Below are 15,699 nucleotides of genomic sequence, written 5' to 3'. Positions count from 1 at the left end.
CAGGAAGACAGGAGGACAGGAGGACAGGACAGGATGACAGGAGGACAAGAAGACAGGAAGACAGGAAGACAGGAAGACAGGAGGACAGGAAGACAGGAAGACAGGAGGACAGGAGGACAGGACAGAAGGACAGGAGGACAGAAGGACAGAAGGACAGGATGACAGGAGGACAGAAGGACAGAAGGACAGGACAGAAGGACAGGATGACAGGAGGACAGGACAGGAGGACAGGACAGAAGGACAGGAGGACAGGATGACAGGATGACAGGACAGAAGGACAGGATGACAGGAGGACAGGACAGAAGGACAGGAGGACAGGATGACAGGAGGACAAGAAGACAGGAAGACAGGAAGACAGGAGGACAGGAAGACAGGAAGACAGGAGGACAGGAGGACAGGACAGAAGGACAGGATGACAGGACAGGAGGACAGAAGGACAGGATGACAGGAGGACAGGACAGAAGGACAGGATGACAGGACAGAAGGACAGGATGACAGGAGGACAGGACAGGAGGACAGGAGGACAGAAGGACAGGATGACAGGAGGACAGGACAGAAGGACATGAGGACAGAAGGACAGGAGGACAGGAGCCTTTTCCTATCCTGCTTTTCTCCCGGTCAGATAGAAAGAAGAGCCGATTATTATCATTATTATTATTATTATCATTATCATTATTATTATCATTATTATTATTATCATTATTATTATCATTATTATTATTATCATTATTATTACGACACGTCTGACAGAAACGCAGCGAGGAAAATCCTCCCGGGACGTCGGAGACAAACATCATTATCACATTTTTGTTTTCTTGGATTTCTTCCTGCAGCAACGAGACTGGAGTTTCACCGACGCCCCGTCCAACCGGGAAAATCGACTTACTTCCTCCCGTGAACGAGCCAAACGGCCCCAGAACCAGCGTTTCCTCTCATGGTCACGTGACCCCGAGCGGCTCCAGGAGACGTTCAAGCTCCAAACCCTGTTCTTTCCACTCCTGCAGCCTCACAATGGCGCTAAAAATAGACGCCAGCAATAAAGACGCCGGTTCCATTCCCCTCCGAGGCCCCCGTCTGCGGCTCTGATTAGCGAGCGCCGTAAACATGTGCTAACGAGTCCCAGGCGGCGACGCAGAGACGCGGACGCCGCCGTCGCTCCGTTGTTTTCTTTTCTCATTTTGAGCAAAAGCAACAGGTCAGAAACACAAAAGCGACTTTTTCGACTGATGTAACGGTTGAAAAAAATAAATGAGTGAACCTCAGCTGGTGGTACGTTTAATTATTCTTCATTTGCTCGACTCAGACGTTTCGCAGCCTCGTCTCTTGTGCAAAGAAACCCAGACGTCCCCGCCGACGCCCCCTGCTGGACGGAGCTTTGATCTACAGGCGAGGCGACCGCCGGGTTCCCGTTGCGCAACATTTCAAGTGACAAATAACGCGTTCATTTTGGGTTTTTCGTTGCAGAGAAGCTTCACGTTTACGAGACGATTTGAAAACAATGTCAGTTTTCTTGAAAACAACCGCGCTTCTGCCAGGTGGTGCCACCTGGTGGACGGAGCTTTGATCTACGGGCGATCTTTACGCAAAATTTCAAGTGAAAAATAAGACATTAATTCTGTGTTTTTCATTTCAGAGAAGCTTCACGTTTACGAGACGATTTGAAAACAATGTCAATTTTCTTGAAAACAACCGCGCTTCTGCCTGGTGGTGCCACCTGCTGGACGGAGCTTTGATCTACGGGCGAGCGACCGCTGGTTCCCGTTACGCAACATTTCAAGTGAAAAATAAGACATTAATTCTGTGTTTTTCATTTCAGAAAAGTTTTTTAAAAAAAGTCAGTTTTCTTGAAAACAACCACGGCACTGCCATCGGTGACACATTTTCAAAAAGCTGCGTTTCCCCCAGATCCTATGGCGACAGCCGGTTTTCAGTGGAGATGGCCTCCATCTTTTCCCATCAATTAACCAAATAACGCCACCGGTCTGCACTCAGCTCCGCCTGTCTACACCTGCAAGTTCACAATGAACATCGGCAGGAAACAGTGGCGCCCCCTGGTGGACGGAACTTTGATCTACCCTTCACCCTTTGATCTTCCCTTTGCGCAACATTTCAAGTGAAAACTAACGCATTAATTTTGTGTTTTTCATTTCAGAAAAGCTTAAAAAAATGTTTCGTTTTCTTGAAAACGACCGCAGCAGCGCTTCCAAGGCGCCACCTTGTGGCCTCCCAACGCCACGACCTCCTGACCTCCTGACCTCCTGACCTCCGCTGCTTCTAATGCAACCAAACTGGTGTGAAACCAGTCTCCCCCACCGTTCCCACCAGGAGAAACCAGGACAGCATCCGAGAGCAAAGAGAAACCACCAACAAACTCAACTGGAGCCACAAGCTGTGATTTTTAATCCTTCATAGTAGAAGAAAACAGGGTCAGTTGATCACGTCTGTTCTGTTTTCTCTCCAAGAAGCCTCCCGGTGGAGAAACTTCACTTTCCCCTCCGTCAGTCCAGATCCAAACCCCCCCCCCCCCCATATTGACCATTTCAGTTTCAGGAGAGCCGGCTGGCGTCTGCCTGAGTCTTTATATTTCAGCTTAATCCCTTGAAATACGTCTGTTGCGTCAGTCGTTCACCGACGCCACGAACAAAGAACGTGGCCTCGGCTTTGAGCGTCTGTTTCCAGCAGCCGGTGACATCAGCGCTCTGCGAGGACAACGTCCACGTTTTGCAGACGACGCTTTATATTCTATGAACGATGATGAAGATAAAAACCTGGAGGTGAACAAGTTCACCACAAACCAGCCAGTTGGTCAGAAATAGCAACAAGAGCCTCGACGGTACCAGGATATCAAGGTGTGTGTGTGTGGGAACAATGTTAAGTGACACACCACACACACACACTCACACACACACACACACGAGGCGGCGATCCACACCTCTTAATTGGTTTATTTAAGGGAAGTTATTTCACCACTTCACATTATCTGAACTCTTCCTCTCGCTTTGGTTGAACTCCAGAAGGCTCTCTGGTCATGTGACTCTCTGGCCTCTGGTCACGTGACTCTCTGGCCTCTGGTCACGTGACTCTCTGGCCTCTGGTCACGTGACTCTCTGGCCCATGGCCACGTGACTCTCTGGCCCATGGCCACGTGACTCTCTGGCCTCTGGTCACGTGACTCTCTGGCCCCTGGTCACGTGACTCTCTTGGCCCCTGGTCACGTGACTCTCTGGCCCCTGGTCACGTGACTCACACTCTGATATATGTGGAAGAGTTTCATATGCGGCTTCATGAGGTTTATATAAATATTTGCCGTCAGAAGACGGCGGCTGATCGTCTCACAGTTCGTGACGCTTCTACTGATTGAGAGGATATTTATTCAGCATGTGTGGATCTATTCCTATATTTTAACTACTTGTTGGTCTTTGTCTACTTCTACCCCTACATGGTGTCTTTATGAAACCATACCTGCATTCCCATCTTAAATTCTTGCATGATTGTTTTAGCTCATATCTTAAATCTGCATTCATTAATTCATGTCTTGTTTAAAGCGTCCAGCCGAACAAGCAACCGTCTGCTTGTAACGTGACGATGCTCTGTTATCTGTAACCTGCCCCCCCCCATTAGCCCCCCCCCCCTCCAATAAAACCAAGATTTATCTCCCGCCTCAACAAAAATTAACCTTTTTAAGGAGTCCATTAAGTCCATAAAATAAAAATAGCCCCCCCCGCCCCCGGAATCACCAACGTGCTCAGTCAATTTCAAGGCACGTTATGAGAATCTTCTTTATTCACCTCGGCCGCAAAAGAGAAATTTCCTGGACGATGTTCATGTCTGTTACCAAAATAATACGTGTCTGAACTGTGATATAAAACATGTTGGCAGGGAAACGAATCACTGTCAAACACATTCTCACATTCAGGGGGAACCTGAACCTCCAGAGGTCACTAATGTGAATAATATAATATAATAATAATAATAATGTGGAGGAAAGTTGTGGAAGTTCAGACGAGCATCTGGACCTGCTGCTCTAATCTCCGTCTAACTGACACTCTTATCAGGCTGCTGCTGTTTGTTTCCACCACATCGCCTTGGGAGCCCCGGCAGTCTGGATTATCTGTGTGTGTGTGTGTGTGTGTGTGTGTGTGTGTGTGTGTGTGTGTGTGTGTGTGTGTGTGTGTGTGTGTGTGTGTGTGTGTGTGTGTGTGTGTGTGTGTGCCTCCATGCTTATCATAGAGTAACTGACTGAGCAGTAATCTGCACTGTGCAGCTGCATGTCGGCTCCATTGAGCTCCAGTCAGACGAAGCGTCTCCACAGCCTCTTTGACCACGACGGCTTTGATTCCACTTTGAATCGTCGTTCAGTCTCTTTATGACAAGTTCAACTCCTCCGACGCTCGATGTCCCAACTCGCCGGACAAATAGTTAAATGATCAGATAGATCAGGTCCTTCCTGTTCAGTTTCATGTTCCTCCTGCAGAGGAGAGCAACAGACACTGGACCTGAGGTGGACAGACGTCCTGTGGTGGACAGACCACCTGTGGTGGACAGACAAGCTGAGGTGGACAGACGTCCTGTGGTGGACAGACAACCTGTGGTGGACAGACGTCCCGGGGTTGGACAGACCACCTGTTGGTGGACAGACAACCTGTGGTGGACAGACGTCCTGTAGTGGACAGACCACCTGTAGTTGACAGACGACCTGTGGGTGGACAGACGTCCTGTAGTGAACAGACGTCCTATGGTGGACAGACAACCTGTGGTGGACAGACCACCTGTGGTGGACAGACAAGCTGAGGTGGACAGACGTCCTGTGGTGGACAGACAACCTGTGGTGGACAGACGTCCCGGGGTTGGACAGACCACCTGTGGTGGACAGACAACCTGTGGTGGACAGACGTCCTGTAGTGGACAGACCACCTGTAGTTGACAGACGACCTGTGGTGGACAGACGTCCTGTAGTGAACAGACGTCCTATGGTGGACCGACCACCTGTGGTTGACAGACAACCTGTGGTGGACAGACGACCTGTGGTGGACAGACGTCCTGTGGTGGACAGACGTCCTGTGGTGGACAGACGTCCTGCGGTGGACAGACGTCCTGTAGAGGACAGACGTCCTGCGGTGGACAGACGTCCTGCGGTGGACAGACGTCCTGTGGTGGACAGACGTCCTGCGGTGGACAGACGTCCTGTCTAGACTCTATCAACCCCCAAAGCCTCCAGAAGACAGATGGACGTCAGAGGCAGTTGGATAAAACTCTTTAAGACGGATGAAAACATCCAACTGTCAGAAAGAACAAACATTTTACTGCAAGCAATTTGCAGCTTATGAGTGTGTGTGTGTGTGTGTGTGTGTGTGTGTGTGTGTGTGTGTGTGTGTGTGTGTGTGTGTGTGTGTGTGTGTGTGTGCGCGATCACTTTCCTCCAGTTCAAAGGCTCCACAGCTCGAGACACTTCAAAGCTTTGCAGCTCGACATGAAGCAGATGGAAACAAAGAATCAGCAGAGACAGAAAAAAAAGAAACAAAGTGTTTGTTTGTTTGTTTTGTTTGTTTGTTTGTTTTAACTCTCCCGCTGGACTTCGGTTCCTCCAGACGTCCTGTCGGGCGGCGGGTGGAGAACTGACGGCGCAATGCTTCTTTATAAACGTGAGTCTCTACTGTCAGTTCTGGATCCACGACAACCGACCAGGTGTCTGTGGCTCCACATTCATACAGAATAAATCAGTCAATAACAACCAGCTCCGTCCTCCCTGCCTCACTCATCCCTCCATCCCTCCCTCCCTCCCTCCTCCCTCCCTCCATCCATCCCTCCCTCCCTCCCTCCATCCGTTACCCGGGAAAGAAAGCAGCCTTACCGTGATCGTCTTCATCCATACCGACACAACCGGGAGTTCCAGCAGATCGACGGCTTTTCCCGAGGGGTTACCGGATACCGGCTACCGGCGACCGGGCTTCCTTCTGCCGCCGCTCACACACAGACCAGCCGGGGGCTGGGCGTGAACCGGAGGAGCAGGAGGAGCAGGAGGAGCAGGAGGAGCAGCAGGAGGAGGTGGGATGTGAGGCTCCTCTCGCCTCCTGGTCCATCATCAGCTGCTCCGTCCGCGTTCACGTTAACGACACGCCGCCGGGAAGCCCCGCCCCCACCGCACATGCGTGCGTACGCGCGCGCGCACACAGTTAATCCACTGAATACACACTTTAATAATCACATATCATATTTGCATTGGAACTCTAACAGTCGTCTGAATCAGTGTTTCAACAAGTAAATGAAGGTCACGTGATTCAGTCTTTATCAGAACCTGGAGCCTTGAAACACTGGATCTATTGATCATATATCTATATCCATCTATCATATAATCTATCTATCTATCATCTATCTATCTATCTATCTATCATCTATCTATCTTTGCTTCCATCCTGGTTGTAATTTTGCTTTTAGAAATCATCCACTCAAATTGACTGAGTGTGTTTACGCAACTTGTGCTGAAATTATAGACTATAAATGTGTGTGTGTGTGTGTGTGTGTGTGTGTGTGTGTGTGTGTGTGTGTGTGTGTGTGTGTGTGTGTGTGTGTGTGGTAGGGGGGCAGCATTTCATTTTATGAATGCATAAATCAAGTTATTACTGTAAACAGGCTGCACACTGGCTCGTGTGTTTAGATAGATAATAAATAAATAAATAAATAAATAAATAAATAAATAAATAAATAAATAAATAAATAAATAAATAAATAAATAAATAAATAAATAAATAAATAAATAAAGAGGTAAAGAGTCCAAATGTTTACAACCGTCTGGGAAACAAAAGACTAAACAACAACAACCATGAAGTGTCTTTACATTGTTGAATCAGTCCAGAATGACCATGAACTCTGTGTACCTGGATATTCCCTCCCTGTGTGACGTCATGTTTCCAGGTTCCAGGTTCCAGGTTGTCTCACTCCTGCAAAAGCCGGGACTGTTATTAAAACCGGCTCAGTTTCCCCCCGGTGGACAATCCCGGGTATTCATTGTTTGTGACGTCAGGAATGACGTCATCGTCACCGGAAATAATAAAGCATTGAGAAACGAGCTCCGCCTGGATAATAGACACGACATGATGTTATATAATGTCATTGGCAGAACGAGCTTTATTTGAAAAAAAGGTAATAAATGTCACATAAACTACATATAAATTACAAACAACAACAATAGTTAGCAGGATATTTACTGTCTTTTCCTGTATACCGCTAAATTGGTGTTTTACTGTCAAACTAAATATTTTATCGCTCCTAAAATAGAAAAACTAACAACCTCCTGTTTTTCTTTCTTCCATTAAAAACCTCCAATTATTAGAATTTCCTCACAAAAAAACCTAAAATCTTTGCGAGGAACTGCAGACGAGAGTTGAACCAGAACGAAATACAGTTTATTTTAGGGACTTGATGGACAAAATCCAACTTTAGCATCTTTCTGCTAAAAGCAAAACTAATTTATTATTTAATATTGATTACTGCTGCTGCTCAGCACTTTTCTTTCTTTGTTTTTTTACAGGAAAGATTTGTGGTTTCAGTGACGGAATCCAGTCGACTCTCTTCACTCAGTTTGCTCTGAATTAACTAAAAACAATAACATTTTTAAGATTTGACTGCAGAAGCACGACGGAGGAACCAGAGCGACGGGTCGTTACGTCTCTTATGAGCTCATTAGAGAACCGATGGTGGAAAATAACGATCCGTGAAAAGTCTCAGCTTGGAGGAAGACGCTTGTCTGGAGGAAGAAGGGTTTGTATAAAAACAACAAAACAACAACACAGCAAGTCGATTTCAGATTTCTGTTTGAGCCTCATTTCTAAATCTTAGTTTGTGAGTCTGTCCTTTTCTGGTCCCGGCAGGGTCCTGGACTCCAGGACTCCAGGACTCCAGGACTCCAGGACCCTGCAAGCTGCACAAGCTCTTTAAACTGCGTCACATTTACCACTAAATCTCACATGTCGTAAAATCCATAACATGTTGTGCCTCTGGGATAAATGTATACTGCAAAACAAAAAGATTGATCATTTATTTTAATTTCTCAGAGTGACTCCCTCCACTGTGTGGTACAGCGACCCCCCATTGTGCAGACGACAGGCCCGCTGATCCACCATTAATCCCCCCCCCCTGCTTTTACCCCCCCCCCCCCCCCATCCCACTTAATGGTGACGTTTATCCCATTAATGTGTTTTCTGATGGAAAAGTCCTTCAACAACACGATCCAGAGCCTGCAGAACACTGCCCTCTAGTGGTAATGTGTGGAACTGCAGCTTAACACACTGCCCTCTAGTGGTAATGTGTGGAATTGCAGCTCCACACACTGCCCTCTAGTGGTAATGTGTGGAACTGCAGCGCCACACACTGCCATCTAGTGGTAATGTGTGGAACTGCAGCGCCACACACTGCCCTCTGGTGGTAATGTGTGGAACTGCAGCTTAACACACTGCCCTCTAGTGGTAATGTGTGGAACTGCAGCACCACACACTGCCCTCTAGTGGTAATGTGTGGAACTGCAGCGCCACACAGTGCTCCCTAGTGGTAATGTGTGGAACTGCAGCGCCACACACTGCCCTCTAGTGGTAATGTGTGGAACTGCAGCTTAACACACTGTCCTCTAGTGGTAATGTGTGGAACTGCAGCTTAACACACTGCCCTCTGGTGGTAATGTGTGGAACTGCAGCTCAACACACTGCCCTCTAGTGGTAATGTGTGGAACTGCAGCTCCATTGAGCTCGATGGCAGGAGTCAAACTTTGCAGGTCAGGGGTCACATTCACCTCCTTTTCACTTCCGTTTCATCTCCAAAACCATAATAACAATTAGAATTAAACCTCGAAGGATTTGTTTTCTTGTTGTGGCAGAATACGTGATGAAAATGTTGATATTTCTGCAAAACTAAACGATTACAACTGAAAATGAGTACAATCTCAACATAAAACCAATTTAATGACACGTTCTGGTGCAAAATACACTGATATATATATATATATATATTTATTTTTTTTAATTTAAATTTTTTTTTTTTTTAAATGTTTAAAGCTGACCCTATAACTGTTGCATTGTTTTACATGTTTAGTAACTTACATTATTGAGAGGAGTTTCCAAATTATTGTTTGTACCTGCCAGATAATCATTATAATCATTAAAACCAGATGAATTACTTCTGCCTTAAATGCTCCTCTTGTGTGTTTGTTGCCTCTTGGCGTTTAGTAAATCATGACTTTATCCTCATCAATGGATCTCATTTTGGCTTGTTGACAGGCGCGTGTCAACAAGTCAAAATCAATGAATAAATCATCATAATAACAACAACAACAACAACAGCAACACAATATAAATGTAAAATATAAGTGATTTCTTGAGCTTCATGCTGGGTGTATGTTCTCACCGCGACCAGCAGGGGGCGGTGTTTCCCGGCGCGCGGCCCAAGCCGGAAGTGGCTCGAGACGCCTGCCCCTCCCCCTTGTGGGCGTGTCTTGTGCTCGGTCTTCACTCCGAGCCGCTCCTCCGGGTGTTTCCTTCGTGATTTACGACTTTCGGAGTTTCACCCGGGTGGAGCCGAGCAGCGGCGGAAAACTGCGGCAACGACGCCGAAAACTTCCCCCCCCGGTTCTCTTCTCCCTCCTTTTCTCTCTTGAAAAACCCCCCCAAAAAAAGTCAAAAGTTCCACTTTTCCAGAAGCTGCCTGACTGTTAGCCGCTGTTAGCTCGCGAGGCTAACGACCTAGCCTCCCGATGCAGGCCATCAAGTGTGTGGTTGTGGGCGACGGGTGAGTTCAAACTTCACTTTTTATACCCGCTGCGGCGTCTTTAGCGGGGCGTGCCGGCCGGAGGGCCCCGGGGCCGGTCGGAGGGCCCCGGGGCCGGTCGGAGGGACCCTCCGGGGCCGGTCGGGCTGACCCACTTGTCAACAGTTGGCCCGCGGCTAACGGGAGCGACAGCTGCTGTTGTGCTCGTCCAGCCGGGTCAGACCGGGTTTATCCCTCCCGCCCCCGGTTCAACGGGCCCGGCCGGCTCACAGTGGGGGGGGGGGGGGGGGGGGGGGCAAATTATTAGGAATGACGTAGACCGACGTGCTTAAACAGCCTGTCGGTTAATAACGCGTTCAGAGATCGTCCAGAACGATCTGATCGCTGGGACCCGTTTCTGGACGAACCCTTCAATCTGCTGCACAATTAACACTAAATCAATGTTTTCGAAATCAAACCAGAGAAATTAAATCAATTACCTACTTGTATATCTTTATGCGACAAAGTCCTGATTCACAGATTTAATTTTCTGGATTTGTCACCGATCAAACATTTATGAATCCATTCAGTCCAACGCTGCTTTATTGTGTGTTTTAGTTTATTAATGTTTCCTCCTGTGGTCAGAACCGACCTGGGGCGTGAAGAAGACTTTCAGCTCAATATAAATCTTATTGTTTGAGGGTTTTTTGCGGCAGAATTCGTTTTTAGATTCAAGGCTGAACAATGAGGCTCAGAATTTTATCTATAACTGTAATAAATCGGCTAAAATAACTCAAATTCAAAGGGACAATTTTGTTTCCTAAAGTAGAAAAACAGTGTAAACAAGCCTGATTTGTATAATTGTGTCGAGACACAAGATTCAACAGATTCACTTTATTAACAGTTATTTAAATACGACTGCTTGTGCTTCGTCAGAACAAAGTTTGATAAAGATTCTTATACGACGGCACCTTGTCAACATGTTAACACATATAAACTCGATGTACGTACAATAGTTTGTCATGTCAGTGGTTATATAATTATTGCTGCTACTGAAACGTCTCGACGTCTAAATTGTTGTTAATCTCCCCGTAGGGCCGTGGGTAAAACATGTCTGCTCATCAGCTACACCACCAACGCCTTCCCCGGAGAATACATCCCCACGGTGTGAGTATCAGCCGGCGCCTTGCATCCAACGTAGGACCGTCCTACGTCCTCCTCCAGCGCTCAGAGCAGTGAAGATCATTGAAGGCGTAGAGGAGGTGGAGGTCGGGCGGAGGTCGTCTTTCTGCTCTGCTGGAGTTCCACGCCGATTGTTTGATGCCGAGAAAACGCGTGGTTTTACTTTGAAACTCGCAGCTTTACTTTGAAACTCGCAGTTTCTATTTGAAACTCGCAGTTTTACTTTCAAACTCGCGGTTTCACTTTGAAACTCGCAGTTTTACTTTGAAACTCGCAGTTTTACTTTGAAACTCGCAGTTTTACTTTGAAACTCACGGCTTTACTTTGAAACTCGCGGCTTTACTTTGAAACTCGCGGCTTTACTTTGAAACTCGCAGTTTCACGTTGAAACTCGCGGTTTTACTTTGAGACACTTCAAAGAAGTTAAAGTCGGGAACCGATGCTTTATGTGTCGAGGATCAAAGGATCCAACCAGTGGTCTTCCTCTTGAACACTAACATCTCCTCCCTCCTCCTCCTCCTCCTCCTCCTCCTCCTCCCCCCCCTCCTCCTCCCTCCTCCAGTTTCGACAACTACTCCGCCAACGTGATGGTCGACGGCAAACCGGTGAACTTGGGTCTCTGGGACACGGCGGGACAGGAAGACTACGACAGGCTGAGGCCGCTGTCCTACCCCCAGACCGTACGTACACACACACACACACACACACACACACACACACCGGTAACAAGCGGAGACACGCCGTGTCCACATGAACAGTTTTCACTTTGTCAGCGTCGCGGTTCTTCGCCGGTCTGTAGCGTGGGTCTGTGCCTCGTCTCCACGGTGCCTCCAGTCTGGACGAGGTGAAAAGCAGCTCTTGTTTGCCTCTTTTGTCCACAACAAGACGGCCTCTGTGCCACGAAGACGCCCCCCCCCCCCCCCCCCCCCCCCCCCCCCCCAGCAGAGTGGAGCATCAGCCTCAATAAGAACTTAGTAAAACTGCTTATAAACCAGAAACGACGTAGAAAAGTCGTGTATTTTATTAGACGTGTGTCTCGTGTGGACTTGTTGTCTTCTACGTCTCGTCGTCCTCCATGTTGGTCCATCATGTACAGATCCTTGTTTTGTTTATAACGTGATTTTCTCACCCGTGTTTGAAATAGAAGATGGAAACCATCGACCAGTGGAGTCGACAGTAAAAAAAAAGCTGCAGGTTTCAGACTCCAGACTGACGTTTGTTCTGTTTTCAGGACGTCTTCCTGATCTGCTTCTCACTCGTCAGTCCAGCTTCCTTTGAAAACGTCCGAGCGAAGGTGAGACGTCCTCCTGACCGTCCTCGACCCTCGAAACCAGGGTTTTTCTACCTTTTTGAGCCAAGACACACTTTTTTGTTTGTAAAACTCTGGAGTCACACCTCCACCTGAACATGTTAAAATGTTAAACTCTGTAGCCTCTATTAACAATATAAAGTCTCTCATCAAAGACATCAAAGTCTTTCTCATCAAAGACATCAAAGTCTTTCTCATCAAAGTTTGATCAACAGGAATCCAGTAACTCAGAAAGCAAGGACTTTTTTTAATAGTGCCTCCCTCAGTGTGAAACCTGGACCTGATGGATGAAGAGCTGAGATCCTGGTTTTCAAAAACTTCTCCATCACTGTCACTGACACAGTACTTTGATACAAGATGGTAGCAGGAGGTGGAGATGAACCACACTGACGCCTGTCACTTTACATTTCACCGGCAAAGTTCTGTGCTGCCCTCTAGTGGTGAAGAGTATTTATACATGATTACTGTGTAAAAAATGTGAAATGTGATAATTTCCCTGACGAGATCTGGAGGAAACTCCAGAGGTTGAGAAACTCTGAACTATAAACACCAACAACGACCAGTTTCTGTCTTTTAAGTGGAGATTCTTCCACTTGAAGTGAATTATTGGACATTTTGAGTTGGACTAAGATATTAGAGTCAAGACTAGAGTGACGTCCTTCACTGTATCGGTCCACAAACCCAAGTCCAACATGTCCAACAGGACAGGATCCATTACATTTTCATTATATCGAGTAAATCAAAGGAGGTCGATCCGTCACTGGACCGCCGACGGTTCCTTACCCTGACGCCAGAATGTCCCCCTTGTCCCCCCAGTGGTACCCCGAGGTGAGACACCACTGTCCCAACACCCCCATCATCCTGGTGGGGACCAAGCTGGACCTGCGGGACGACAAGGACACGGTGGAGAAGCTGAAGGAGAAGAAGCTGGCGCCCATCATCTACCCGCAGGGCCTCGCCATGGCCAAGGAGATAAGTCAGTCTGCTGCGACCTTCCCAGTAGTCACGGCAGTCCGTTCATTAATCGCACCATTTTCTGTGATTAATTGCGATTAATCACAGAAATGTTTTTCTCCTGAAGCTTGTGATGATATTCGTTCAGGGAGAATCACAGAATTAATGTCAAAGTCAAAGTCTTTACTGTCCAGTGTGCTAAGATGATGACGTACAGCACTGATGACATGTCAGTCCTCAGACCCACGGAGCAAGAAGGCTCGTAACTATAATATTAAAAATAACAATTTAAAAATATATACAACATATAATCACATAGACAGTAAAGTGACAAAGTCTGGGTATAAAATAGAATAAATAGACAGTGAACGGTGGAATTGTAAGGTCCATTTGGGTGGAGTGAGGTACAGTGAGGTACAGTGAAGTAGTGAAATAAAGTGAGGTAGAGTGAAGTAAAGTGAGGTAGAGTAATAAAGTGAGGTACAGTGAGGTAGAGTGAAGTAGAGTAATAAAGTGAGGTACAGTGAGGTAGAGTAATAAAGTGAGGTACAGTGAGGTAGAGTGAAGTAGAGTAATAAAGTGAGGTAGAGTAATAAAGTGAGGTAGAGTGAGGTAGAGTGAAGTAGAGTAATAAAGTGAGGTAGAGTAATAAAGTGAGGTAGAGTGAGGTAGCGTGAAGTAGAGTAATAAAGTGAGGTACAGTGAAGTAGAGTGAAGTAGTGAAATAAAGTGAGGTAGAGTGAGGTACAGTGAAGTAGAGTGAGGTACAGTGAAGTAGAGTGAGGTACAGTGAGGTAGAGTGAGGTGTAGTGAGGTAGAGTGAGGTGTAGTGAGGTACAGTGAAGTAGAGTGAGGTACAGTGAGGTGTAGTGAGGTAGAGTGAGGTAAAGTGAGGTACAGTGAAGTACAGTGAGGTACAGTGAAGTAGAGTGAGGTACAGTGAAGTAGAGTGAGGTACAGTGAAGTAGAGTGAGGTAGAGTGAGGTAGAGTGAAGTAGAGTGAGGTAGAGTGAAGTAGAGTGAGGTAGAGTGAGGTAGAGTGAGGTACAGTGAAGTAGAGTGAGGTAGAGTGGGTAGAGTGAAGTAGTGAGGTAGAGTGAGGTAAAGTGAAGTAGAGTGAGGTACAGTGAAGTAGAGTGAGGTAAAGTGAGTAGAATCAAAGAGACGTACTCAGTGTCTCAGCAGTTTGCCGGCTCCCGGTCAGCCAACCTGGCAACCTGCCCGTTTCTTCTGCGCCGCTTAAACTCGGCTTTTTCCAAAGTAAAGCTAACGCCTTTTACTTTGGCGGCGGCCAGGTTCGGTGAAGTACCTGGAGTGTTCGGCTCTGACGCAGCGCGGCCTGAAGACGGTGTTCGACGAGGCCATCAGGGCGGTGCTGTGTCCTCCACCCGTCAAGAAGAGGAAGAGGAAGTGCAGCCTGTTGTGAAGGAGGGACGATGAAGAACCCCCACCCCTCCCCCCACCCCCCCCCCCCCCCCCCGTCTCCTTGCCTACATAGAAGCTTTGATAGACGAGACTTTTACTCTGAAAGGACGGGACAGTTTGAAGCGTCGGTTTTTCTCTGTCGGCTCGTTTCAGCTCCGCTGGAAAATGAAGTGATTTTGGAAACGACGGCATTTTGTGGGAAGTTTGTTTAGATCGGAAGTCGTTTACCAACAAAATGTTCTTTTATTTCTTTTTGTGAAGAAACACTACTTGAATTCCGGTCGATGTAAAACAAGGAGGAGCTCCTGCACTCTTTCCCCGACACACTAAGAGATTCCTGCTGCCTTGATGACATTTTACTTTGAAATGTTTTTTTTTTGTTGTTTTTAGAAGGACGACTTATTTCTCTTTTCTTCTGTTTGGGGTGACGAGCCGTTCTGTTTCCACCCGGCGAGGCCGTCCCTCTACACACCAGCCTGCGTTTTATTTTGGCGGGGCCGGTAGTCTGTTTGACCCTCGGAGGACTTGAGACGACTGAACGTCCTGTCGGAGGGTCTAGTTGGTCGCTGCAGGGAGAAACTCACTCTAATCGTTGGGTTTTCACTCGACGGAGACGTTTAATTACAATTTAAAAACTATAAAATAAAAGAGCGGTGATCAAGTCGTACGAGTGTTTGAGGAATCGCTCGATTTTATTATGTCTGTTCGTTTGGCACAGAGGAAACTCTTCGATTCACTAAATGTGGTTTAATTCTCATGTAGTTTTATGCTGATTTTCTTATTTTTAAAGCAAATAAATTGACTGAAAAAACGTTTTGTGTCACTTCTGGGAAATATGAGGGTTTTTTTCTTCACATTTTCACTTTTAAACTGAGAAAAGTTCACGTTTCAGACATTATAAACTCAGTATTTCAAGCTTTTAGTAGTTTTATTGATATTAGGTTAGAAGCCATAAAATTATTCTTATTTTTAACGTCTTTAGTTGCTGCTGTACATTTTATATGTGAGAAATGACAAAGCTGCAACATGAGAATTAAAGGAGATAAAAACTACATTTTAGTTTAACAAAACTTTTCCAATCATGATACAAAGGTCGT

At 46.7% G+C, this 15,699-nt stretch overlaps 2 protein-coding genes across 3 annotated transcripts in view; one reads left to right on the top strand and one right to left on the bottom strand.

Moving 5' to 3' along the window:
- The window catches only part of LOC308146097 (cytohesin-3-like), a 28,327-nt gene extending 22,240 nt beyond the window's left edge, over positions 1 to 6,087 (bottom strand). For both annotated transcript variants that reach the window (XM_080517746.1, XM_080517747.1), the window contains exon 1: positions 5,852 to 6,087. In XM_080517746.1, the coding sequence (XP_080373872.1) occupies positions 5,852 to 5,870 (19 nt within the window). In that variant the 5' untranslated portion in view covers positions 5,871 to 6,087. The remainder of the gene's footprint in view (positions 1 to 5,851) is intronic.
- Positions 6,088 to 9,437: 3,350 nt separating this feature from the next.
- Positions 9,438 to 15,611, top strand: LOC308146102 (ras-related C3 botulinum toxin substrate 1). The gene is made up of 6 exons (XM_080517753.1): positions 9,438 to 9,774; positions 10,828 to 10,899; positions 11,477 to 11,594; positions 12,146 to 12,208; positions 13,040 to 13,199; positions 14,473 to 15,611. The coding sequence occupies exons 1-6, from the start codon at positions 9,740 to 9,742 to the stop codon at positions 14,601 to 14,603; spliced, it is 579 nt and encodes a 192-aa protein (XP_080373879.1). The 5' UTR covers positions 9,438 to 9,739; the 3' UTR covers positions 14,604 to 15,611.
- The last annotated feature ends 88 nt before the right edge of the window (positions 15,612 to 15,699 follow it).

The sequence above is a fragment of the Blennius ocellaris genome, assembly GCF_963422515.1.
Source record: "Blennius ocellaris genome assembly, chromosome: 21".
NCBI classification, from domain to species: domain Eukaryota; kingdom Metazoa; phylum Chordata; class Actinopteri; order Blenniiformes; family Blenniidae; genus Blennius; species Blennius ocellaris.
This window is presented reverse-complemented; position numbering and strand designations above follow the sequence as displayed.

Excerpts from the sequence above, each read along its gene's own strand:
- LOC308146102 (XM_080517753.1), top strand. The coding sequence starts at position 9,740 with ATGCAGGCCATCAAGTGTGTGGTTGTGGGCGACGG. Across the intron at positions 10,900-11,476 it reads GGAGAATACATCCCCACGGT|TTTCGACAACTACTCCGCCA; the intron begins GTGAGTATCAGC and ends TCCCTCCTCCAG. Across the intron at positions 12,209-13,039 it reads TTGAAAACGTCCGAGCGAAG|TGGTACCCCGAGGTGAGACA; the intron begins GTGAGACGTCCT and ends TTGTCCCCCCAG.